This window comes from Bombus pyrosoma, linkage group LG1 (assembly GCF_014825855.1).
Source record: "Bombus pyrosoma isolate SC7728 linkage group LG1, ASM1482585v1, whole genome shotgun sequence".
Taxonomy (NCBI): domain Eukaryota; kingdom Metazoa; phylum Arthropoda; class Insecta; order Hymenoptera; family Apidae; genus Bombus; species Bombus pyrosoma.
In genome coordinates, this window is record NC_057770.1 from 6,058,763 (window position 1) to 6,086,194 (window position 27,432).

At 45.6% G+C, this 27,432-nt stretch overlaps 1 protein-coding gene across 6 annotated transcripts in view; it reads right to left on the reverse strand.

Annotated features, from left to right (window-relative positions):
• Nucleotides 1-386: 386 nt before the first annotated feature.
• LOC122565623 (phosphatidylinositol 3-kinase regulatory subunit gamma) overlaps nucleotides 387-27,432 on the reverse strand; it is a 36,985-nt gene continuing 9,939 nt past the window's right edge. For 2 of the 6 annotated variants that reach the window (XM_043721798.1, XM_043721807.1), the window contains exons 6-18: nucleotides 20,708-20,817; nucleotides 17,874-18,008; nucleotides 14,947-15,235; nucleotides 14,560-14,658; nucleotides 11,210-11,395; nucleotides 10,970-11,098; nucleotides 10,668-10,875; nucleotides 10,353-10,586; nucleotides 9,943-10,267; nucleotides 9,599-9,846; nucleotides 9,349-9,525; nucleotides 9,017-9,271; nucleotides 387-8,927 (exon numbers count right to left, since the gene is read on the reverse strand). In XM_043721798.1, coding sequence (XP_043577733.1) covers nucleotides 8,630-8,927; nucleotides 9,017-9,271; nucleotides 9,349-9,525; nucleotides 9,599-9,846; nucleotides 9,943-10,267; nucleotides 10,353-10,586; nucleotides 10,668-10,875; nucleotides 10,970-11,098; nucleotides 11,210-11,395; nucleotides 14,560-14,658; nucleotides 14,947-15,235; nucleotides 17,874-18,008; nucleotides 20,708-20,817 — 2,693 coding nt within the window. In that variant the 3' untranslated portion in view covers nucleotides 387-8,629. Of the gene's footprint in view, nucleotides 8,928-9,016; nucleotides 9,272-9,348; nucleotides 9,526-9,598; nucleotides 9,847-9,942; nucleotides 10,268-10,352; nucleotides 10,587-10,667; nucleotides 10,876-10,969; nucleotides 11,099-11,209; nucleotides 11,396-14,559; nucleotides 14,659-14,946; nucleotides 15,236-17,873; nucleotides 18,009-18,828; nucleotides 19,038-20,707; nucleotides 27,221-27,432 lie in introns of those variants that run through there. The other 4 variants (XR_006316222.1, XM_043721789.1, XM_043721774.1 and 1 more) reach the window with 4 other exon arrangements.

Genomic DNA, 27,432 nt, shown 5'->3' on the forward strand with positions numbered 1-27,432 from the left:
TTAGGCAGGTACGTCTTTCGAACTAAGGCACGCGATTCTCACGATTTCTTTCGAATTCGTAATTTCGCCGCCGTTAATAACTCTCCCACTCGGATTCCACTTCGTAATTTCTTGCAACTTTGCTCGCGTGTTAATTTCTCCCGTTAGCTCGTATCTGAAACAACGTCGAATCGAGTCTGTATGCAACGCGACGGACAACAACAATTTTCTCGTATCTAGATTGATATTTTGACATTCTGTACTTTACGAGCCTCGTGATTCGTTGCGTGGCAATTTCCGAAGGGTTGTTACTGGAAGGATCGTTACTCGTCGGATGTCTCGGATCTGTGGAAAGGAATAGATTTGGTGACGAGTTGAATTGCGAAATAACATGGAACAACAGAGTGTTATAAGTAAAACATATTAATCATATGCAAATATAAATGGTTTTACATGGTAGAACTACCAAATAAACGGTACAATATGAGGATGACCGTTGCGCGAAAAAGCGAGTAAACATTCATTGTACCACCAGTTTTCATGCACTTCGACAGAATCCGTCAAATTCCACGTGTCCCACTAAAACCGATTATATTTATACGCGTTATTGTTCGAAAAACAAACGAGATATATTCGCGGAGAATTTCGTCGATCATCTAAACCGTTCGTTTCCTCGATCAGTCTCCAACAGGAGACGACATCGAAATAATCGAGCCGCTATATACCAATCGCAATTTCGACAGAATACCATTGCAAGCTGTTCCTCCCGATCCGTAGTTCGAATAGAAAAAAAGAAAAAAATGCAAATCGTATCTCGGTCCTTGGAACGCGAGAGCATTCGAATCGCTGGAAAATTTTTGCAAATTTGTAAAACGCACTGGCGCCCGCTCGGATTACACCAAATCGTCGAACGACGAACGATCCCGCCACCCGTCCACCCTCGCTCCGACCATCGATCGCAAGCGCATGAAGACAGGTCGGTCCGGTAATTAAAATTTGTATTCTTTGTAGTAGTATACACTTTTACTGCGTGCACACTCAATCACAATATATGTATGATGTTCGTGTTGTGTTACATGTGTCTGTGTAGGTGTCTTGGTGTCTGTGTGCCTGCACATATATAGATATATAAGTACACATACATAGATCGTTCTAAGATCGCGCATGCCTCGGCGCATATATCTATATACATGCACCGTTCTTATAATATGATTTCACTTTTTTTTTCCTTTTGTTCTTTTCCATCGTCTCATATACTTATGACAATAATAGTATATTTTACATGCAAAAACAAAAAGTTTTATCACAGTGGGACAGCATACATTCGTTAATAACGTAATAATTGTATATCGATAACTTCTTCTCTGCCTTCTTTTGTAACACCCTCCCCGTGTAATCCCCATCCCATAAGCCCCAGGTATCCGAAACCCACCCCTCTCGACTTTTTCTCATCTCAATCCCTTCCCTCCCCTCCCCACCCACTCTCTCTCTCTCTTTCTCTCTCTCTCTCTCTCTCTCTCTCTCGCATATCCGCGAAATACAATCCATTCGCTGAACCAATTCGTTTAATGATCAGCGATTATCGCCTTACAGCGCAACCACCACACGATCATGCTTTTTCACTCGCATACAGGCGCCCCGATGTCCACCGACACATTTGCATCTCACACGATACCCGGCCACGGAAAACGAAGAAAGAAAAAGACTGGCAAGGATCCAAATGGACGTACACGAAATCTGTCGACCGTCGAACACGATTTTAAGACGTTTTCGCGTGCGACCGATCTCTCTCTCTCTCTCTCTCTCTCTCTCTCTCTCTCATTCACTCTCTCTATCTCTCTCTCTCTCTCTCTCTCTCCCCCCCAAACACACACACGCTTTATTTTAACACAGACGATCGATAGGGGCGAAATCGCCTTGAAGCCGTGCTCTCGCGGTTCGAACGCGTATTGTATATTATAGACGATCGAGATATCCCCCAAATGGGATGTATCGTGTTTTTACTTAACTGGCAAGAGATCAGAGTTGGGCAATATTTTATTCGGCGAACGTTGTCCTCGAGAGCGTACGCGAATTCCTCGATGATCCATCACGCGCCAAGAATACGTTTTTACGTCGCGCATATTCGCAACACCTTGCTAAGTGAGCTTACCAGTGAATCAACTTCAATTTATACACACAGTCGTCTTCGGTTTCGTTTGAACTTTAAATGAAAAATTCGTTAGAAAATAACGCCCAATTCTGTGAATTTTTTCAAGCATATCAGACGGAGATGACTGCCCTCGATAGGTAACACGATCAACGAATTCTCCACCCACCTCTTTTCTTCTGTAATTTGGACACAGACTTGGGTAAATTGCGAAGATCGTTGCACGACATTCTTGCGTGATCTTTAACATTCTCGCTCTTTAACTTCTCGCATCTTCTCAAGCATACACACGCTTTTCTCGACAGACTCTCGCACTTTCTCTTGGAATCGTCTTTCCCCGATCTCAGCCATTTCTGGAGCAGAGGCGTCAAGAGATACTCCGATTTTACAATTTACAATTAATTCGTTATGCCTAGGGTAACAATATATTGGTCTACGGCGATCCTTCATTCTTTCCACTAGTTTCTATTTCCTATTGGCCTGTTTGTTTCTACTTAAATCGTTAGCATTGACAAAAGAGAGGAATCGAATCCATGTTTCGTCGGTTTACTCGATAAAAGGACGTATCGTAACGCTTAAATTACTCGTTTTCTCCGTGTACAATAGTTCGTTAGGTAGTTTAAATATCTCGTTAGTAACTGGAACCTGAGAGTTTTGCCCATAGCTAAACCGCCAGAGTAATATATTATTTATACATATTGCTGCAAATATTAGAAAAAGAGTATCCACGAACGTCCAGAGAAACTGTTCGTCGTATCCTCTATATGAGAGTTTTCCAAATGTCAGGAAAAATCGGCGCTCGCATACTATTACAGGAATCGCTATTTATGTATTAGAAATTATGGTTTCGATTACGATAAGTGTTATCGATACGATTTGATTATCAATGTTTCGCAGAAAATTTCTTTCTTTATGTTGCAAGGCTCTTCATTTCGTGACGAGCATACCAGAATATCTCACTAGATCGATCATCTCTTGTCACTCTTTTCTTTTCTTTTGCCGTCGTACAATAAATTCTCGTTGATCGTCGATCGATCGTTTATCGACGATTCGCACCGTACGAAATATCTCGTCCCTCTCTGTTCCCCCACCTTTCTACTTTCTTTTTCTTGCACGCGCTCTTTCTCTCTCTCTCTCTCTCTCTCTCTCTCTCGCTCTCGCTCACATATCGCACCTGTTCAACTTGTAGAAAAACTAAGGCAACTTTACACGTTATCTTCTCTCATCTCGTATCATTCTTCTCTTTTCTCTTCCTAACCGTTTTTCGCCCCCCTTAGAATTCTCTCTTTCCTCGATTCCTCAATCGCTAAATCATCCAACGATTCTCGTCCCCTTTTTCAACCATCGATCTCGTTTCGATCCAGCGAGCACCCGTTGAATCGCCGACAAAAGTCACGGTGCCTCGTCCAGTCGATCCGATTTCTCTGTAGTTCTCCCCGTATCTTCGAATTTCTTTTGGTTCCCCGAAATTGACTCGTCGACTCGACGAGGCACGGCGGTCGACACGCTGGCACAAATGTAAAAAAGGATATCGATCGTTCCAAGGATCATCGGACCGAACAAGAATTGTAAAGGTAAACACCGTCGTGAAAATGATCGAGCGTTCGCTAAAGTTTCGGCTCGCGAAAGAAACTGTTGGACCGGTCCCGCCGAGAAGTCCACGTTAATTTCCAAATCATTCTCTTTTTCTTCTTTTTTTTCTTCCCTTTTTTCTTTTATTATTAGTATTTGTTTGTTTTATATATATATATATGTATATATATATAAAAGAGCCTCACCACCATAGCTCGGATATATTTCTATGTACATCGTGATGTAACACGTGTTTTGTATCGGACAATCAGCGTTGGCTGACTCTCTTTTTTTTTATTATGCCATAAAATCTCAAACGAGGACTCGTCCCCTTTTCGAAAAATACAAAAGGATACCGCGAGAGATCAACGTCTCGCGGTCGATCGTCATCGAGTCTACGTGAAAAATCGACTCGGATAGATCGGATATAGCCCACTTCGTACAGTGGATTAAATACGATCGAGGTAAATCAAGTCCAAACGACAAATACTTGGAATGATTCGGTCCTGTCCTGTTTCGTTCATAGTTGCAGACATAATTGCCTTTCGTTGCTACGGTAAATACCCTCGGCGCTGCGATAATCACTGAATATTTTAAATTTTCTTCGGTCCCCTGTTCGTTCCATATTCGTTCTATACACAGAGTATTTGTTGCACTTAATTTACCCCGACCTTGGTTTCACTTGCGCGCGAGCATCTCGCGTTCTTTCTTAATCTTATTTGACTCCATCGATGCTCCAAATAAACCGCCTGCGATCCAATCTATCGACGTAAACGCGTGCACACGATGAAAGAAAGAAAGGATCGGTCAAGACAAGCCAATAACGTTTTTCGGATATGGGCGCGTGAAAATTGAAACGATTCCCGTCGGTGTTGCGCAGCCGTTCGCGATCACGTTCCGATCGAGCGATGCCAAAGCGAATTTCGCTCGGCCTTAAAAATAGAAACGTTTTGTACGTTCGGTCGCGCTTATTAATTGTCGGCGCTTGTCACAGACAAACGCGGGCGTTATTACAAAAAGATGCCTGGTCTTTCCCTGGAAAAATTATTGAACGTGTGTGTGCACGCGTGCACGTTGCCTTTCATCGACGATATTCGTAAACGCACGAGCCTTGCGGATCTCGCGTTCCACGATACGCGTCGTTCCTCGTGGAAAACGCGATCGTCAAGGTTTACGTACCTTCGAATGGTACGCCACGATGTGACTACGATATAATATATGTATATACACATATGCATACAACATACGCACGAATATATTATAAATAATCAATTAAAGGTTTGTTTTCAAAGTAAGTAAAAATATATAGATATATAATATATATAATATATATATATATATATGTTCATATATTTTTTTCCATTTTTCTCAAATCATTCTCCTCTTTTTCATCATACTTCCACGACATATACTCTTTCGCCAACAAATGTATCTCGTATCTTTTTTTCTTTTTTATGTTTTTCTTTTCTTCTTTATCTCTAACTCACTGTTTGTATTTCGCGCACAAGGGCATGCATCTGCGCGCACTTTTGTTTATATGTATTTGATAATGTACGATGGTCGCGTGTATGTAGTCGTGTACTTTTAACTTGTGTGGATTGCGTTACTCCTGCTCCTGAGAAAGGACGACGAGAGCGAGTCGCGTGAAACCCGATGGATCCCGTTGGAACAAGCAGCCGGTCTGTGTCCTCCCAAACTCGAGAACCAACTACAAAAGGAGCGATAATGGTCGTGGGTTTCGAAGATCTCTCTCTCTCTCTCTCTCTCTCTCTCTCTCTCTCTCTCTCTCTCTCTACGCGCGTATCTTTTATTTCTATTTGAAGATTTCAACGAGGATTCGACGAATCCGATATTCCAGTGAATGTTCAACGCGGATCTCGAACTCGTCGCCGTTACAGCTGGTTATACCACGTAAAAGCTACGCTTCCCGTCATCGGATTGCACGTTTCCGTCTGCTTCGCCGTCATTAATTATTCGCGGCAAGTCGTGGCTTTCTTTACCATTCTAATCGGCCATTTGAAATTATAATTAGATGTTTAATTCCGCTGTCGATTCTATCGTAGCTCTTCCTTCTTCCTATCGACGGTATAAACGTTGCCTTCTAGTTTCTACTCCTTGTGTTTCTTTCTATCTTTCACAGTCATGCAGAATGATAAACATAAAGACCTATGTTAGAATCGACGAAACACGTCGAACGATAAACGGATTAAAATGCAAAGGAAACTACGGACTTCCGAAAGCAAAACGTTCAATGACTTGAATAATCGAAACGTCCAAGAAGCGAGCGACCCGGTGACGACGCGATTGAACAACGATCGAATACTGCACCTGTACGCGATTGGACTATCACGGAATCTACGATATATAAGCCTATCAGCGCCAGGGCACTTAATTTGTTTTTCTCGTATAAAAAACCTAAGCTACGTAAATCTACGTAATTCGAAGCCTTTAGGATGAGCAACGAGCCTTTCTCTTCTTTAAACAGTCTGTTTTCCCCCTTTCTGTCGCTTGCGTATCTGTCCATGTTTCTTGCCTATCCTCGAAATTCATCATCCTATACCGAACAAACGAACGACCAAGAAAAGAAAAAAGAAAAGAGAAAAACAAATTGAAGCTCGCCGCTGCTTTCAACTCTTTCAAGCTCGAGATCGTTTCTCGCTCGTCCATCGATCCATTATATTATATCGGTTCAGTTTTCTTTTGACTATGCGGTAGCGAGAATCACGCGGGAAGAAACGAGAACGGGAAGAATCGTCGTTTTCGGCTCAAGTGACCGCTACAAGTCGTGAAACCATTGTTCGCGTGGATCGCCCTCGATACACTTTTACGATTACGGACCGCAATGTAATACGTAAAATTTCTCGAGTATCGATTCAATCGCGACCGGTTCAACTGTGATTCTTCTCGTTGCCGTGCCAACCGACGAGACTACCGTTACCTTTTGAGATCATTCAAAGAGCACAATGAGCTTTGATATTTAAAGCGAGAAAGAGATCGACCCTGTTCCACGTTTACGAGAACATCGCGTTCTGCGTGCATAGATTTTACCGGTATTCGGTGCAATGGGAATACGGATAAAATCAAATGAAAACGACGTCTCGTGCCGTTTCAGGGCCTGCAATACATCGAGTGGAATAGAGAAAAGAGCGCGACGAGACTCGTAAGACTCTCGACACGACGCACAGAAAAGCAGTACCGAACATAAGAAAAAATTACGATTAATAAAATCACGATTAGCTTTTGCACATTCCGTCGCAATGTAATTCTACCTATATCCGTCGAAATCGACGCGCGTATTAAACCAACGATCACACGCTTCGTAAACCTTAAAGGGAAAAAACAAGTAGTGATAGCGGAGAAAAGTGAATTGTAAAAGTCAATTGGAAAATTATAGACACGATATAATATATACATATATATGTATATACATATACATATATATATATATATATTCTTTCTCGGCAATCCGAAATCACAGACAATATGTTTAACTTTTCGAAAAACGACTTCCCTTTCTCTCTCTCCCACTCGCTCTCTCTCTCTCTCTCTCTCTCTCCCACTCGCTCTCTCTCTCTCTCTCTCTCTCTCACACTCTCTCCCTTAGCACACACACGTGTTTCGACACGCGTAGTAGCCTATACAGATCTGGCACAGCACTTGAAATCTAACATATATATATAAAAAAGTTCCCGCGCATCCGTGAAAAACTTTGTTTTTGTATTTTTTTTTTTTTCCTTTTTCTTTTTCGTTGTAATGAAATTCGTAAGCAACGCGGGCGGGCACGTTTTATATCGAAGATCGATCGGAAGTAACGTGGATCGAAGTATACGAAACCAGCCTCGTCGTCCAGTTGTTCAACCATGATTGATGCTACTTTAGTATATCACTACCAAAAACATTCCATAAGCATCCAAAAGGCTCAGTTATATGTCCTATGCGACGCGTTCTAATTATATATTCTAATATCACTGTTGTAGATCTTATACTTTGTGAATCACATTCACAATAAACGATGCCCGCGCGTATCGCGTACCGCGCGTTACACAAACGGAGGTCTGAGAAATAGTCACAAAAAATTATCGAAGAAGTCAGAAGTACAGCGGTCTACGAAATGTGTTGTGTTTATCCGTTAGCCCCGAGAAGAACGGATGCGTCCATCAACCTTAGATTAGTATCAAATTTTTACGAAATGCAACTACCCTGATTACCAATCGAAACTGCGAGTAGTTTGAGCGTGGTCAGACTTATGTTTCGTTCTGCTCTATCGTATCTGTTTCTTGCATCAAATTGCCTGTAAGACTAGATATATGACTCTGTTACTCTGACGTATTCGATCGAATAAGTGCATATTGAAAAATGCAACGTATCACGTTCCAACACCCAAACGATTCTCCCTATATCGAAGATACAAACTGACAACAAAAGATCATTTCCGTACTCAGGATCTCGCAAACTTGCTCAAGTGAATTTTTTCGGTCGATCATCCATAAGATCTGTCAAAAAGGTCTCCAGACCCCGAGAGAATTGTAAAATCTATGCAGTGTGGTCCTGTGTAGACCGAAACAATTATTTGCTGCGCCACGGTAACATACGTATATAATTACATTATAAACTATAGCTTCTGAGAGTTGCTACCGCTACCAATGTTTCTCCCTTCGTTATCGATACCACTGTACTTTGTTTAAGGAAGCGTTTACCTCCGACCTATAAAAATGGAACGATCAAATGTCGCGTCTTGTTTTCCCCTAGATAATACCACCGTACCAATTAAAACGAATAGAAATTTCACAGGGCCCACCTCGAAAAACCATTTGTCATCACCTCGTTAATTTCCAATTTCTGAATCACACCTCGACGCTAATCACGGAAACATTCATGCACACGTACATCCTAATTAATTCTGTAATTCTATTGATCGACACACCAGCATTACGTGTGCGTCATGTAATGTTGATTTTCGAGGGGACGTGTTAGCTGTAATTGGTTTTGCGTGTGCATTTTCATCTGTAACTGCATTTGTTGAGCCTGCAACTGCGACAATGCAGCGGGCGAGGCAAAAGCTGGATAAGCCAGAGTCGTGTTAAGACTCTCATTGTGTTCCTCCAGGGAATTCTGTGCGTAATGTAGCACCAAATGTTTCAAGCTCTTGTGGATGTTGTACGGTTCAGCGAATCCGAAACCACGTTCGGTACCATATATTATGCAATGATTCACTGTACCGTTACACCTGTAACGAATAAAAAATCGATTGCAATCTGCCTATGTCGTCAACGTTGATAAAAAGAAATTCAAAAAAGAAATGATTAATATACATACATGATGGAAAGTGCGTATTGTCCTGTTCTTGATGTTCGAATAAGGAAAGTACCATCTGGCCTCTCAGCGAGTATCCGATCGGCGTCGGACCGAGAACATTCGAGATATAGCCAAGTCGTTTCGTCGGAATGAACTTCAAGATCCACTTCTTGAAGATCTCCGTACGCCAAGTCACCCAACAAAGGATTCGACAATGAATGATTTAGCACGAGCTGGCTTATTTTATTCTGTTTCATGCCGTTCTTTTTCAACCATCTATAACACGATAGTAAAACAATATTAAACCGTAATTCTAGATGGACACGTAACAGTCAAAAGATCAGTATACGTACATTAGATGTTTATCCCTTTGACGTACGAGTTGCAATAGCTCAGGTTTCAATTTGTGCATTTCTCTTTCCAGAGTTCTATTGTAGGCGATCTGTTCCTTCAAACTGCAGTCCAACTCCTCCCTGCTATCTTCTAAGGATTTTAGTCTTCGTTTTAACAACTCGGCATTATCAGTTAATCTATAAACATATTCGGCAAATTTGCATACACGACCGGAAATGCATGGGAACGTAACTATTAACAAGAACTCACGTTGATATTTCGTGCGGTTGAGCTTCTTTCTGAAATTTCTCTTGCAATTTCATCTGATCCTCGAACATTTTGATAGCCTCCGAAAAAGCTTCTAACGCTTGCCGTTTCAACTGGACCTCGAAAGACGTTCTATTGTACGATTCCGAAAGTTCTCTATACTCTTTCAACGCGTCGGTTATCTCTTTATCAAGTTCGACATATTTCTGTGCAACGTTCGCCATGTCCGTTGTACTTGCAATTTCATCGTCCTAATCGAAACAAAAGACTCGTGTAATTCGTATTGCAAACTAAATTTATACCAAAACTGTCATTATCAAACGCAATGAAATTTCTGCAAAAATTACCTGTTGAAACCGGGATATAGGGTACAACAGTTTAATGTCCAGCGTGGAATTATACTGCGTCAGAGAACAATTCCTGTAATGATCCACCAGCTCGATAACCGAATGAAAGTTATACGGCTCCGAGAAGCCATATTTTCCGTTCCGTTGACAAATCTTGATAAGCTTGTTGGTCCCACCTTTACGCAACGTCAGTGTGTATTCCCCACCCTTCGAAGACGCATCGCGTACTAGGAAAGTGCCATCCGGCGAATCAATCATCTTCTCGTTCACCTCGTCCCTCGTGATATCTCCCCAATACCATTCAGCCTCCTGAAGCGTGCGTGGCCTTCTCGAAACAAAACATATAGCGAACTATAGTAACCAGAAATACAACGATCGTATAGGGTGCGTAAAAATAAACGGTCGTTTACCTGTGGGGTTGTTGCTGAGGCTCCTTGCTTTCCGAGACTGACACCGTTCGGTCCATCGAATTATCCTCGTCGAGAACGGAGAACGGATCTAAAACTGGAAACTGCGGCCTCGAAACTTTTCGCGGTGGTAATTGCGGTGGGCTCGCAAATTGAGGCAGCCTCTCGTTCCAATCACCATGCAACAACAACACCTCCACTATTCGTATATGCGCCTCGATATTATGTACTATTTGTCTGCAAAACGAACGACTGGTTATTAATGAATTTGACCAGAGAATATGTCAACGCGATTGCGTCAATCTTAAGCGCGCTTACACGATCCGTTCCCAAGGAGGTCTAACGAAAATATGACACAGCACTTGTATAAGGATTGTGGGAGGTTCCGTGTAACCCCTTCCGTGTTGTAATTGACAAATACGACAGAAATGAGCCATCAAGTGGAACAAAGTGCTACGGTGATGATCTGGAAGTTCTGAAACGAGTTGTCCCAGACGTGCTGCACACTGCTCATCGTTTTTCGTGTCTGTATAATAAAAGAAGGAATAGACAGACGTGATCTGCGCGATCCATGATTTAAATAAAGCGTTATTACTTTGATGTCCGCTTACGATACTCACTGGATGCTTCTATAAATCGGTCGTAAAACTGTACAGGAATCACAGGATCTGGCAACTCTCGTAGAAATTTTTTCAACACGCTCGCTACGCATTGAGCACTATACGAACTTAGATCAGCGTTACACACATCTGAAAAGTCAATGACGAACGTGACTACTCGAACATCAACGATATTAACACGCAATCATCTCAGAATCAACATAATCCCCGCCGTGGGAGCTGGAAATAAACAGAATTTACCTTCGTTTAATTTTTGCCGCAGTTCCAAAGTTTGCTCGTTGGGAGGACTACTGTGGTAGACTTTGTACAGATCCAGCGTGCTGTCGTCGAATGCCTTCTCCTCCAAGACACTAGTACATCGTTCGACCAACAGCGGAGCCGAGCGCGAGGAGATGTCGAATTGCGAACACAGGCCAAGACCGAATACTGTAAACGATAAATTCTTAGTTGCAGACCGTGTTGAATGAGAATCGATACCGTTTCGAATAACGAGAACAAAAAAGGTTACTTTTCACCGTCTCGAGTTCGTCCTTTATCGAACAGCCGGGCATAGCAACAGGGTATTTAAAAAATTGTACGCCCATACGATCTAGCAGCATCAAATCGTACCCTGGCGACGTTCAAATGAAAAAGGAAAAAAGAGAAAGAGGAAAAAAAAAAGAACCACGAAGCTCTACCTTTCACTGTTCTATTTATTACCACGGCCTCTAAGTCTAAGAAACTTGGTCGCTTCCTCCGCGCGAGCCTCTGTATGCGCGCGTGAGAATTTTTCAACCAGCGGCCGATAATAAAACTTTCATTTGTTCGATACATACGCGATATCTCTGGTTTGTGCGTTAGCTAAACGGTCGCGTGACCTCCTTGACTGTAAACGATACGAGTATCGCACACCATCGTCTCTATCCGGCGATAGTTCTGGAAATGAACGACGTCGACGTGGGCAATGATGTGGACAATGATGCGGACAACGAGAACGAGAACAAGAACGAGAACATGGACGAATACGAGGAGGAGAATGAGAACGATGCCGGAAGGATTTCGCGGGACTCGAAAGCGATGCGAATCGGAGTAACGCGCGTGTCAAAGAGAAGAGGAACGAAAAGAAAAAAGTGGAAACAGGTGCACGTGCAAGAGGTACGCCGTCCGAGTCGTTAACCCACCCGCGACAGGGGAAATAATCGCGCAGCTAAATTAATTGGTCGTATAAATTATTATTCGTGGCGGGGAACGCTCGCAACGAAGTTGGAAATGCCGGCGAGGGAGGAGAAAGAGCGTTTGCTTCGCGAGGGAGACGCGAGTTTGCCGACATCTGTAAGAGATTCGTCCGTTTTTATGGACATACTGGTAAGAAAAAATTCCTGACATCTCACAGACGCATTCCAGGCGACCAGAGACGAGAGACACGTAAAATCGTAAAGAAACCGGGGAGAGCTCATGGCGAGGGAACGCGCGTTTCAAGGAAGCGGTGACTCCGATTCTCGCTTTTTCTTCCATTCGGTACGATCGGATGAAAATAATCGGGTCGAAGGGGAGCGTATGCGTGTACGTTTCTGGAATTACGTAACCTCGTTGTTGCTTCGCCGAAACATTCCACCAACTATTTTCTGCGTGGTCGAAAAGGCCAATAGCCAGGTACCAGATTCTATGCGTCCTTCGATCGCCATTTCGGTGTGCCCTAGCCTTTCCAGTCTCGATACGCGATCGTCCAGATCTCTATTCTATTCGATGGTTATATTCTGATTCCTTATCTGCGCGAGAATGCGACTCAAAGCGCGGCCGCGATAGTATTTTCGAACGAGCCGCGCGACTCGAAGCGACTTATCGTCGATACCGCATACACCACTTGTACAATCAAAGGCGTGTACGCATGCATTATAAGGAGACCAAGAAATAGAGAAAGAGAGACGAAACGGCAGAGAGGAGAGGAAAGGGGGTGGTAGGGAGGGGGGGGAGAGAGGGAGGAGTGGGAGAGATAGTGGAGGGGGAGAGGGAGGGAAAGAAGGTGAAGGAGGATGAGACAGAGGAGGAGGAGGAGGAGGAGAAGACCGAGAGAATTTCACACAGGAGAGGTAGGAGGGGAAGGAGAAACAAATTTATTTTTACGACCGCGTTAGCGACATTTTGTTTCTTCACGAGTAGCCTATCTTTCTCTCTGCAGGCTCGAGGCGAGAGAGACGGCAGAGAAAAGTTGGAATTAAAAGGCATGCGACGATATTCACTGTATATAAGGTACGAATCGAAGGTGGCGCGTCGTTGTATGGAGGTCAATACGGAAATTCGATATTCGTCACGGTTGTTCGACCGGGCCCGGACAATCGGTCGACTGGTCACGGGGTCCCCGAAGGAAAGCTGCAATATCGACGAACGGCGAGCGTATCAGCGAGCATACCAGGGAACGCGCAACCGGCGCCATAGAATTCGAAACGAGGACGTTCCAATTTTACGAGCAGTACGTGGAAATGCTTTTATTGTCAGGTCCGGCCGCTCACGATTCTTCCACGTTCCTCCTTCGGTAAAACGCTGTGCAACCTCTCTTTCTCTCTCTCTCTCTCTCTCTCTTTTTCTCTCGGAGGTCAAACTCTTGCAAGCACGATCAGTTTCTAACGAAACAACTGCGTTCATATATCGTACTTTACGCGTGTGAATTTCATAAATAATGCGACCACGCGGAGACTTCGTCCCGCGGCTCTGACCATTGGCGCCGTTCGTGATTCCCTGCCACTCTCCATATATAGTAGTTGCGCATCGCGTGGACAACGCGCGACGCGACCGACAACTTAATGAAACTACCACTACCACTCCTTCTCTTGGTCGGACAACCGACACGCATTTACAAGCCCAAGAGAGCGCGTGAAGTTCGGAGGACGATACCGATACGTACCCGTACCCAGTCATGCCGCTCGCTCGGTTTTATCTATCATGTGACCGTCCGCTCGTGCTCGATGACAATTCCAAGAGTAGCCACGGAATTTCTCGGAAAACTGTCTACCTCCTCGCGAATGCGTAAACGCGCGTAGACGAACCACGTGTCCGTCAACTTTTATCGTCCGTAGGCGTCGAACTCGGTATGAAAGCGACGATGATGACGCTCTCTCTCTCTATCTCTCTCTCTCTCTCTCTTTCTCTCTCTCTCTCTCTCTATCTCGCGGTCAAATTCGAGGAAAAGAAAAGAGCAAAGAGGAAAGAGCGCGACCGATGAAATAACATTTTTCTCCCCTCCCGTAACCTGGTCACCAGCAATTTCAATCGAAAGACGCATGAATATTTAGTTATTCAGATATTAGAACGACAAGTAATGCGCCACACCGTATGTCCTTGCTACAAACTTCATAATCGACTCCGGCGCGCGATTGCAAAGCAGTTCCAGCGTCAGCGAACACGTTTCTGATGCAATCCGGGATAGTCAACTAAAAGACATCTGAATTTTTATATTGTTTCCGTGTTCCGTCCATTAACGTAACGAAGAAGTAATGGGCGTGTTACGACCAAGCCGTACCAATGTCACATTATGAAACTGGAAGCTGTAACACGCGTGTGCGTGCGTTGTACACAACGTACGCACGATCACGCTCTCTGTACACGCCACTTACCTGGAGTAAATCTATGGCTACGATTTTCCGAGTCGACTGGTATGCAGTTGGAGGGTAAACCCGTTGCTGTACAAGTCCTGTGAGCTACCAGACCACAATCTATCGCATAAGAAAAAGAACACGATTACGATATAAGTAGGTCGGACGATGGAAAACACGATTAAATCCCAAAACTGTAACGGACAAATCTTTGTGTAAGCGCAGCGCCTCGATGTCTCGAAACCCCGATAGATACTGATTCGTCGACCATCCCACGATACGCGACAGCTCCAACTAAGCGCAATCGCAGTGAAGCAAAAAAAGCAAGAGGAAAAAAAGGAAAGGTTTAAGAAACGCTATCTCGATATAGATTATCAGGCCATCGATGTATCGATGCTTCACACGTACCTAGACAGAGAAAGCCTTGGTGCAGCAGGCCCCTCAGGTATTTATGGCACTTATCGCACTTCTCCAACACGCTAAAGCTCTGAGGCATGAGGGTGTGCGGCGAATTGCCGGTGGCTACGGACCCGCTACCGCCGGTGATCGCCTCGTTGGCCACGCTACCGGAGGACGAGTTCGACGTAGCCGCGACGGCCGCCTCTGACAACGTGGCGCTTGCAGACGTAGCATGACAGAGCTCCTCGATGCAGGCTAAAATGGTCTTCTGGTGGAAGTCATCCTTGATGCCCATATTCTGCGAACAACAACATCCGAGCGTTGTAACGAGATGTCCGACGCTAACTGAAACTGCCGGATCACGGACGACGTTCACTTTCGCGTTACGTTACGTCTCGTCTCGTAAATGCATCACCCACCGATATCTTCAATTTTAAAGGGGCTGTTTGTCACGTAAAAAAGGCATTTCCTAACGGCGAAGTACAGTTACAAACCGACGCGCTCCTAGCAACAGAAATATGTTCAAAAGTTCCCGCGCGAGAGGACTGAGATTCGAAGAATCTTTTACTACACAATGTCGCACCTTCTCTTCTCGCGTCTTTTTCAAGCCAGAAAACGAACCGTTTTCGAGAACGACTAACGTGACCTCCGAAAGGATTTGCGATTTTTCACGCATTAAGGAAGCGGTCCTTGCAACGCCATCGAACGGGCGTCTCGATGACGCAACGAACAAGAACGAACGTGACGGCGGACGACCTCGTAAAAGGGTGAACGCGACGAGGCGATCGTAATTTATACGTATCGTAACGTCTTTCGCGACTGACATCTCGTTTTCCAGGTGCAATTGTTTCCTGAGCCAACAGGTGTCAGGTACACATGTGCTCTCTGCACGATCCTACGTACAATGTACCGCGGGGATAAAAGTTCGCGAACAGGATAATCGCACGTGATCTTTCACCTGGCCGATTTTTACGCTTAGCCATGCCTCTCTGGCAAATCGAATATTTTCACGCGCGAGGAAACTCAAATATACAGAGATATCCTTGTTCGATAACGGCGTGTTGCTCTAGTGTAAATTAGGCAAGTTACGTAATTCCCATTACGAACGAAACGTTGTGGCAAAAGCATCGTGAAAATTATAAGACGCGATTCTTGTCGCTGTGAGGGAGGACACGGATCGCCATTTCCGGCAACGGATGACTGGCAAACATTTTTTCCAAATTATGGTATTCGGGGGCACGCTCGCGCGGGCTATTTTAAAATGTGCCGGCGAGAACGTGTTCCTCCGGCGCCACGAGTTGTACTGGGCCAAACGTTATTCTTAGCACCGCACGCGCAGCCGAAGCGTAGAACGACCGATGTGCACGCGTGTTATACACGGAACGCGTGATTACGAGGTCCACAAGTTCGTGCAACCGTCAAATCTGACGCGTAATTATATTGTTTCGCGTCCAGCCAACGTGCCAGATTATCTCTGTGAGTCTACAGACGAAGAAAGAACCGACGACGAACGAAGACGAAAAATAATTTGCCTCTCTCGTGACTGGGGCAAAAAACGAGCATCGAGAGCGTAGGATTTTTGCTCGAATCAGTCAACGAGATAAGGGGCACAGAGTAACGCGTAATTTATCAAGCTGACACCCGGCGTCGAGTGTTAATTATACGGGACGCATCAATCCTCCGAATTTATTCAGCACTGCCGCCGGAAGATACACAGCATATTACACGAGGTGGTCGTTAAATCGTTACGCTCCATCGTCGGTAAAGGAAGATGCGGGTGTCGCTGTTGCTACCAAGATAGTACGACCTTGATATATTTTCAATATATCGAGCCGCGTCTTGGAGACGACGATACCGATACGAAACGTTCTCGGCGAAGAGGAAGGATCTACTTTGCCGGATCAATTTAGCAATTAGGAAAAGGACAGAGCATCGATGCAACGTATCGGACAAACGAATCGATTTAAAATTGATCTAAGGTACCCGAGGTGCCATCGAAATGCACTTTCCTTCGGTCGAGGCTCGAATATCGACACGAAGGACGAAGCGAATGGGAATCGGACGATTTCTCGCGCCGAAAGGACACTTCCAGACGATTTACGAGTCGATTAGCATGGTAATATGCGATTTACACCCGGAGAAACCTTGGCCAGACGAGTATTTTTATTCTTTTCGCCCGGACACGACCATCGAGACGCGTCGTGACTAAATTTGCGAAAGATCCTTGCCAGGGCTCCGACCGATTCCTCCTCAGAGGATTCTTGAACGAGCGTAGAACAGGTTGCGACATTTTATGGTTGAATATAAAAAAGGACAATCGTTTAATTTGTTTACCCGTCGAGAAACTCGAAGAACTTCGTTTCGCGTAGAAATGCAGAAAGGTAACGCTTCGCGAAGTCATGTGTTGGAAGATAACGAGAAAGCATTCAAGTACTCTCGATAATCGATAAAAAAAAAAGAAAAGAAAAGAAAAGAAAGAAAGATAGGAAAAGAAAAAAGAAACTGGAGGAAGGGAGGACGACACTATAAAGAGTCGACTGTGCTGTAGAGCAGACGCTACAGGGCAATTACAGGGTCAACGGGCCAAGGAAAACGTCGTCCAGATACTCTTGAGTCGAGGTCATCGCCTTTGAGTACTAGCCAAAGAATTTTCGATCTCCCACCGTGGTTGATTCCGTTCCCGACACGGTTCTCTGACTTGAAACAAGCAAAACCAGGCAAAAATTCGCGGCCGACAACTCCCTTTACCTTCGCTTCTCGACGAGAAACTTTATCGGTTCTCAACGATCCGAGATATTCCCGATCCCAGCTAGCAACGACGAACGACCGAACGTTTTAACTGTTACGATAAATAAATGATTAAACAGAAGAGAAAGAGTAAACGTAGAAAAAGATTTTAAAGGGGTGAAAAAGATGAAGCTTAAAAATCCACTTACCATCAGCTTATCCCGGTCCAGAAAAGGAAGATCGCTCCCCTTGACGTCCTTAGACTTGAAAACATCCGCATAGCGGTAGAGATTTAGAGCAGCCATCCATTCGACGACGTTTAGGGACGTCCACTCGCTTACGGGCTGTTGGAAGAAGCGTGATACCGGTCAAACGGTTCTTTCCAGATATGTAGCAGGAACTCGAGAGAAGCCCCAATTCAGGTGCAAAACTCAGGAGGAAAACTCTTACACAAGTAAAATTCTCACGCGCATGGGCCACGACGAATATTCACGGATATAATTAATCATCTTTCTCACGAATGGAATTATTACGTAAGGTTCCGGTAATCGTTCACCGCGAATTCCGCACCGATAAATCTCGATGACGCGTTTTCCCATTTAAAAATATTTTCTCGGTCAAGAATTCTTGTGCAAATAAAACAGATAATATCTTGCAGAAAAATTCCGATCATTATTATTCCACTAGTCAGAGGTATTAAAAATCGTTCGTAAAAATATTCGAAAAAACTGTGAAATTACTTTTAGTCCATGCCAAAAATAAACGTTAACCCTCTATAACTGGAATTCCGTTTCGGTAGGTAGAATTTCATTCGAAGAAAGAAGTTACAATCTGTTACAATTCTTCTCTTCGGCACTAATAGTTATCGTACGAATGATTTAGCGCTAGTAAGTGCGATGGTATAATAATAAAATGATACGCAAATCGAGTAGAATGTTTGATTTCCAAAGAGTTACATAAACACCGGGATACTAAAATTAAAAAATTTTCGAAAAACAAGATCGATCTATTTAAAATTTTAAAAAAGGTGTAGCTATGGCGTTATAGAGGGTTAATACCAGCTCTTTCATTCCCCATACCGTTTACCGTACGAGAAAGCACCGATAAAGCGAGTAAGTAGATTCGTCCGCTCTATGATCAGACACGGCGACGGAAGACGCTTACCCAGCTCCTCGTTTTTCGTCGTCCTTTCTATAGTTGCGACCAAACATCGAGGGTAAGTATACCACTTGTACAAAAGCCGAATTACAATTTCAATGAAAAACACTACAGAAGATATATCGTTTATCCCTGGGATCGGTGAGCACAATCGTGAGGATGCTGTTGGCGGAGGCGAGCGTGGCTGCGAGCGCGTCTACCACGCGACCAGAAACTCAGATTAGATAGGACTGGCGCAACAGAAAGAGGACGAGGGACGAGCGCGAGCGCCAATATCGAGAATGCTCCGATAAAACGAAAGCGTAAAAACTAAGGGGAAAAGAAAACGTAACCTTCTCTCGTAACCTTAAGTCTACGGTCGTGACGACACGAACGAGATAACAGAGCGTATCACCCACTCAAGAACAGTCGCGAGCCCATTTATCTCCTGCGAATATTCACGCGGTGAATACGCTTCGATCGTTACGCGAACGATCTTCATCTTTAAATTACAACGTTGTTTAGAGCTGCGCGATATAATCGAATGTAAACGATAAACGGTGAAAAAACCGCGCCGTAAATGGAGCTCGTTTGGTATCGCTCGAGGGAAATTGCGTAAATACGAAAATATAGTTAAAAGAACATAGACCGAGTGTTGGACGAAACAAGAGCTACGTGTGCACGATTAAGTGAACGAACGCGTCTTTTCTTTGGCTTTGGCGCCAGGACGGAAATTACCATGCCAAAATATCGTCTTGTTGGGTGGTGTGCGTGTAGATTCGAACGCGTTGCTACTCGAGTGTTTACCTGGATTCGTAAACAGAGAAATTGCCGGAAAGCGTGTACTACTCTGTAATTAACAGTGTAGATTAGATCGTTAGCCTAATCGTTTGCCGTCGCGTCGTCTGGAACCTCTGCACGTGGAAAGTTATAGATAAACTCAGTGACGACGAAGATCAACGATAAAAAAAAAAAATGAAGAGGTCTCACGCGGGAGCACCGAGAGATCTGATTCTTTTTTCGAAATTTTATGCAGAGACAGCAGCAGCGTTACGATTTAGGTCGTTACGCCATCGAATCTCGAGAAGGTTTCGCTCTGATAACGAAACCCGGCTAGTGTTTGTGTACAAAGTCATGTTCTGAACAGACAGGAGACGAGTAAAGGGGAAAGCGCGTGTTCAAAGCAGGCCTCGAATGCTCGGAAACGGTGGCGATTATGTGTCTGCGATTTATGCAAATTAAACAGAGTTACGGAGATAAATTCAAACGTGGAACCAGTTGGTTCACCTCCGAGTAACAGCAGCACGATAAACAATTTTCCTTGTAAACCAACGCGTTTCAGCTACCGTGCACCGCGAGCCTCGAACAAAAGCATTCCTCCGTTCTCTCGAAACAACACATCGTCGCTTAAATACACCGAACCGACACTATTTTAAGTAGAATACAGAACGATTAAATCACGAACGTGACCTTGCTCGCGACGACAACCAGAGAAAATCGTCGTCGCCATCGTATGCCCGAACATTGACTGTAAACAGAATTGGTTGCCGACGAGAAGACGAAAAGCCATTTAACGAAAGCGTGTAGCTTTCGAGTAATTAAATTCGTTTCCAAACAATTTCAAATTCCAAATAAATCGCGTCGGCGATCTCTGAGCGCGAAAATGAACGACATCCTTTGCTCCTTAACTTTCTCTTTCAAACGATAGACATCCGCGCGCAAAGAAAAAATTTGGTCGAACGTGTAGCGTGATGTTTGTTCACGGATAAGAGCAACTTTACTCCAATCGGTGATTTATCAGCGACATTCGTCACGTGTTGGCAACAAAAGGAAAAGAAAGAGAAAAGAGATAAAAAGTATAAAAAAGAAACGTAGTTGAAGCGGGAAAACAAAAGATCGTACTGACCTTGTCCTTGTCGAGAACCTGGCCCGGTAGCGCGTGACCCTTGCTACTCCATTGGCAGAGGTGCTGCCCGCTGTGCTCCGAGCAGACCACGTGGAAGCACGCATGGCACTCTGGAGGACATAGAGAACCGCACATGCAACAGCATAGATTACGCATAACAGCCGGCTGACGGCCGGCTCCAGCGCCCTTGTCAAGGGCACGCTGCCCGCTATCACCACCGAAGCCCTCGTGACCGATTGAATTCGAATAGACGCCATTCTCTGTCACTAGATCGTACGCGACACCGTTCATCGACGTTTCGCCGTTTTGTTGCCGCAGAAGATTCTCGCACGAACATAGATATTGATGGAACGACGCTGTTCTCGCGCAAGGAAACAGCCCGTTCGGCCAAAGACGCGCGAATTCCTCTGAACTTTCGAGCAATTCCTTCGACGTGCTTTTCAACGTTGGATCGGGTCGAAACTCGTCCACAAAGGCGGTCAACGACGACTTCAAAACTTGTTGTTTTCGGATTACGGGAACGTTCGTGAAATTTGCGGAACAAGAGGAGGAAGTGGTATTATTGACAGAGTGGGTTTGTTGCTGGTTAACGGAGTATCGTTTGAGCAAGGACAACGCGGCACTTCCTTTAGGTCTGACTGGTTCGGGGGGTGACGACGGCTCGTTGGTGGGCAAAGATTTGGTGGAGTTGGCGGGACTCGTCGCTGCGCTGATCGTAATGGTACTTTGAAGATCACCGTAGGCTCCGTTGCTGTTAATAGCGAGAAGGTTGGCGTGAAAATTACGTGGCGGTTGTATCTGTCTGGGATGTAGTTGCAGATTCGGGGCGATCGAGGTGGAAGCGTTCGGTACCGTGGTTGGCGGCATGATCGTCGCGGAGACGGCGGACGTCGAGGCGACGGCGGCGTTCGCCGAGGTGGCGCCTTTGCGAAGCATGTAATTGTCAGAATCGACGGCTAAGAGTCGCGACATGGCCGTGGATTTAGCTTTAGTGTCATCGTTCGGGTTTCCCTTGGGCAATACTTTGGTCGTGTCTGTCCTGAACTTGGTTTCGGCGAGCTTCTCGTATTCCTCCTTGTCCGCGTAGCTCGCCGTCGTTATCGGGCTAAAGAGATCGTGTATCCTGCCGTGTAAGCTGACCGCAGGCTGCACCTGCGAGGCAGCAGCGGTCGCAGCAGCTGCGGCGGATGCACTCGACGCCCGCTTCATCGCTGAGGCCGATCACGATCATCAAAGCTCCAGCCACGACTAGGTTTTATTAAACGCTTCCACTGAGGCTGTCGATTTCGAGTTGCTACTTTCCGGCGAGTCCTGAGCCTCCCTCGATCGACGCGAGTCGCCCGTCATCGTCGCCTTCGCGTTCGCCTCGTCTGCCTCTGGCGAGGTTTCCTCTCGAGGTTCCGCCTTTCGGTTCCGTCTCACGGAACACACACAAGCTACTTATTTTACTTACTCTCCTTCTGTCTCCGCTGTCCTCCGGGCCGGTACGTTCTCGTCGTCGTTGTCAGATTCTCGCGTGTTAAAAACGTGATCGCTTCGGTCGAGTCGCGTTTCAAGGTCATTCGCATGTCGCCGCCACCAACGCACCCGTGATCGAGCTGCGCGCTGCACACTTTCTTCTTTTCTTTCGTTTTCTTTTCCAGAGACGCGGCAGAGAGTAATTCAGCGATCGGTTATTCGTCCGAGACAGACGCAGTAGTAGAGTAGGTCGTGATTCGTCGATTCGCCGGTATGTCCCTTCTTTTTCCTCACGGTCAAACGACAACACGCGATCCTCGATTTTCTCTGTGTTCTATTCGAAGGGCTTCTTCCAGTCGTCGCTGGAAACCGGCTCTCCGTCCAATCGCCGCAATGTTAATTGCCAATCAGCTGCGGAGAAACGTGTCGTTTCGTATTCGATGGTTAGCTTATCGTCGAACACGTCGATATCTTTGAGAAGGAAAGATTCCACTCGTTATTAGCATGAAAAGAGATAGAGAGCGTAAAGGAGGGAGAGAAGGTCCGTCGAATTTCCAATGGGTAACCTCTTCTCGGTCGACGTGATCCAACGACGTGATCCAATGACGTGAATCGAGCTGCATTCCTCAACTTCGTCCTTTATTATTAATATACTCCAAGTGGAAATAGATGGACACCACAGATAAAGAAGAGAAAATAAAAAAAAACAGAGGGGAGAGAGAGAGAGAGAGAGAGAGTCGCTCCCGTGGGTGTGACCTCGTGTAAATTCGTTTTCCATAAATCTCACTCCTACCACTCTCTCTTGTGCGCGCACACACGACCTTTGTATAAACGCCGAGATTCGCCGAGCCGAACGAAACCGGTTTCGTCAAGCAACGACACCGAACGATTTTCAACGTAGTCCCGCGAGCCTGTATAGACGAGAGAAGAGAGATCCTCGTGGGTTATTCGAAAGAGCAAGTCCAGATGACCTTAAAGCGGTTCCCTTCGTCAATTAGATCGAATTATTTTACCAATGCGGTCGAACAAGATTTTCTGCTCGCGCACGCTTCAGATCGAATCGGTCGCGGATCGAACGACATGCGCGCGCCACGATCTCCCGATTATTTCTGCCTACCGAAGCAAACGTGCCCGTTAACGTTTATTCGTTGCTTTGTTGCTCCTTTCGTGATACTTCTTCTAACCTCTTAGTCTCCCGTGGAGAATTGATCACTGCCTTTTCAAGATCGAGATGGAGAGATAGAGAGCGCGAAAAAAAGGACGTTCTTGGTGCTCTGGATCTTCGTAACCTTCGATCGTCGTCGTTTATTGCGGTAAAACAACCGGCTTCTGTCTGCCGTCTTGATAGCGTGCGTTAATTCAAGACGAGTTAGATATAGTTACAAAGTAGTTCTCGAGTTGCGGTGAGGGACGAACAGAGGAGCGATCGTTCATGGTAGAAACGTGCTCAGCTAATCTCATGAGTTCACCAAGTCACACGTAACGTTGCACGAGAATCTGGCGACTTCTCTTCCTTTTTTAATTCTCACAGTCGGTCGTCGACCGTACGATAAAACCAATTAACAACGTTTCCATATTCTTCGTTCTTTGTGTAATAAACAGTAGACGTCGATTCAAACGATCCGCGCAAAGATCGTCGATCACAAAACGGAACACATCCGCGGTTGCCCTTATCACGACCACCAGTAATCCGCGACTGCTGCGTCTCCTCGGTCTGCCTGGCGTTCTTCCTCGTCGATAGATCACTATGGAGCCACCTTACCAGCAGTGAGTCAACGGGTCTGTCGGTAAAGCAGTTCGTCACGGACGATTTTATTACCTCGTTTCTTTTCTCGCCACACGTATATCCTTTTCTCCTTGATAGACCGTTCTGTCGAGACAAACGATTCTAGTAGGCTTTTTAAATCGATACTAAAAGATTCTTGCTTCTCGATTTTCCAATTCCTACAAAATGACACAGCCGAATTTCGACAATACTGCGAAAAGCTACGATGCACTTGGAACGAGACTTTTCTTTCATTAATCGAGCTTCGGGCATAAGAAAACCATAGTATCGAACTCTCTTACCGTCCTATTCGTTCTCCGATCAGTCCACACCGGAACACCGGCATATACGTGCCTACTCGCAGAAACAGCGCACGCACGAGATGGAAAAGTCCACTGGGCACTGCACTTTTTGCACCGGCAGCCTGCACCACGCGCACACCTGCACACACGACGACGGTACACACGTCACTTTCTGCACGTATGTGCACGACACCTATCTATACGTCTGTCTTTTTCCTCTGCGATATACTCTTTCTCTTTCCCGACCACCGTTCGTTCCTTCACTCTTTTCGTCGCCCTCTCTTTTTCTACCCTCGCTACTATTGTTTCTTTCTCTCGCGTTTCGTTCCCTTGCTCTCTTCCACTTCTCTGTTTCACACTCGTCTGCTGGCCGAGTACAGCCGGTCTACGTGCCGACTACCAACCGCGGGCCAAGTCTTCAACTTCTTCCCCTTTTTCTCCTCTATATTTCTTCTGCTCTTTTTCGTGACACACCGACGTCCTCCTACTCCGTGCAAGTTTATTCCATCATTCACAAGCATAAGGAGAACGTTTTCAAGTTTTCGGCTTTCACTCGATCGCGGTCGCCAAAGTCGCGAGAGATCAGTCAGTGTTCCTTGATGATTTCCCAAAGTACACACAGCGTTAAGTCGCACCACGAATTTCTTGTCCAATCACCGGTCACATACTACGATACTTGGCACGGACTCTCTGTCTAGCTGTCCGATATCGTCTCTCTGGGTTTCTTCTGCCTTTCCACATTCGCCGATCGTTGCCGAAGCGTCAAACTTTTCCACGGATCTCGTCCGACACACTCGACAACTCCGTTCTTCTCTCCGGCAGGCTTTTCTTTGCCGTTGCCACCGGCCGCGAACCATACATCTACGCGGACGATTTCCTGCCAGAGAAAATATCTCCGGCGGCTCGGCGCACAGCTGACCGGCCGGTCCGCCAAGTTCGGTCAATAGCCATAGCAGTCGCAGCCTGCCGAGGGTTGCTCGTGCTCGACCGTCGGCGTTACACTTCGGTCCCTTCCGTCTCGTTTCGGCTCTTTCCGTGGCCTTTATGCGAGCCACCAATGTACATAACGACTACCGGACCCCGGGCTTGCCGAGCGATCGAAGAGGCTTCGTGGAAATTCCTCGACCATTCTCTACTCTCGGCTTACACGCTTCTCACGCTCGCGGGATCTCGTCTTATTTAACTTCGAGTGGAAACAGACCTCCGTTCCACCGAGTGCACGATTTTTCCGTTGGATTATCAACTAAACGCTAAATACACGGTTGGGCTGAACATTATCGAAATTCTACAGTCTGATTGGTGATAAAGGTTGACGACTTTTATCAAGTAAAACCAAGACTGTCCACGCAATTTAATCTTCTTTCGTTTAGTTTTCTTCTCTCCTTTTTATTTCTCTCTTACGTTATAAAGTAATCATCGACTTAGCGCAGAACACGTTCGGAATACGTTCGAACGATTAATTAAAAATTATCATCGAATTACAATCGGTCTGTCAACTCGGGCTTATTCTTATCTAGGACCAGCTGCGATAAAGTCTCGGAGCGAGCGTATCTGCAGTTTCTAAGCAGACGATGGAATAAAGATCCCGATTAAATAGCTGATATAAAAGTCACGCTTGAAAAAAAAAGTAGAGACACCATTCGCGCTGTCGTTCGTGACTAAATCGAGCTGGACCGATGTCGTGTATCGTTCAAAGCCACGTGTCTTGTTTGCAAAACGTTCAATTCCCGGCGATCGTTCGCGTCGGACGTAGATCCTCCGTTTGATGACTCAAAGATCCGGAATAGGTAAAAATTCCATCGACTCGAACGCGTAAAAATAAATCGGTGATAAAACGAATCCAGCCTCGGGATAAACTTATTCGCCTCCACGGAAATTCAATGGGCGAAAATCCTTTGGTGGCAAGAGGGGGATGGAGAGACGTGACTCTAAACTTCTTTCTTCTATAGCCGAGAATCGGAGAGAGGGAGGAGGACGAATCGAAAATCCTGTCGCCTTTTCCCGTATCGTAAATGTCAATGCTGACGATACTAGAATAAGATTTCATTCTTTACGATCAGTCTTTACTCTCGCTCTTATCGTGAAAGCGCTGCATGCGATACGCTCAAGTGCGTACGCACGTGCTCTCGCGCGCACCAAGGGCCTCCCGCTACTCGAGTCACATGAAAGGGCCGCGGCGCGTGTACTTGAAAGGGAAGAAAGGGACGTGAAAGTGAAAAGCGACTTTCCATGGTAAAAGAGGGGACACGCGGGGAGAGGTGGTGCGACACAAGGATCCCCGGACGTGGGATGATCGAATTCGGCCGCGCAAGCGCCCTGCTCCGGGTATCCTGTTCAAGGTCACAGTACCAGCGCCGTGCCAACCCTTCGCCCTGCATTTTAGGCACAAAAGGACCGATCGATTCCCCATCGGAAAGCCAAATGATAGACCCTTTCTCGTCGTACAGCAACGAGGGAGAGGGATTAAATTTCAATCAACGGGTCCATGATCGTTTCTCTGGTTTACCGATATTTTCAACGTCTTCGTTTTCTTCCGGAAACACACGAAACATTTTTCTTTTCTCTTCTTTTCGTTGTATTTAATATCTTCGATAGACACGGATAGACGTGCGATTTGTAGAGCAACGACGTTAATGGATCGTTAAAAACGAAAAAGTATTTCTGGCGCATCGAAGAGAACGACGAACGATATGGCGTTCCGTTCCAGTAGATTTTCCTAGCGTGGATTAGACCGAGAGGCGAGAGAGCGTTTTAAGAGGCATTCTCGATTTCGCGTTGGTAGGTGTGCATCGTGAGAGCGAAGAAATCCTTAGATATCCGACGTTGTCGATGTTGCGGCAAGAATCGCGTTTCCTTTTGGCGCGAGCCGGTGGTATGTTTTAAATCAGGTCGAAAGAGGCGCGGCGCGCTTTTCACGCGCGCTCCACGCACGTTATTAAATATCTCTATTGCGCGAACCTTGCTTGATAACTTTCAACTATGCGCGGCTCGAGTCTCGTAGCTGCTGAAATAAAAGCTACGACAAAAACTCGCTTAGCCAGATGGGAGGAAACGCACCGAGAACAGAATTATACGCGTGGTCTAAGCGCCTAAACGACACGCCCCGAACAACCTCCCAGATCGCGATCGCGAACAAAAGCGGCATCCTTAATGTAGGTACCGATGGTAGATCGATGGATCGATCGATCGGTTCGAAGGCA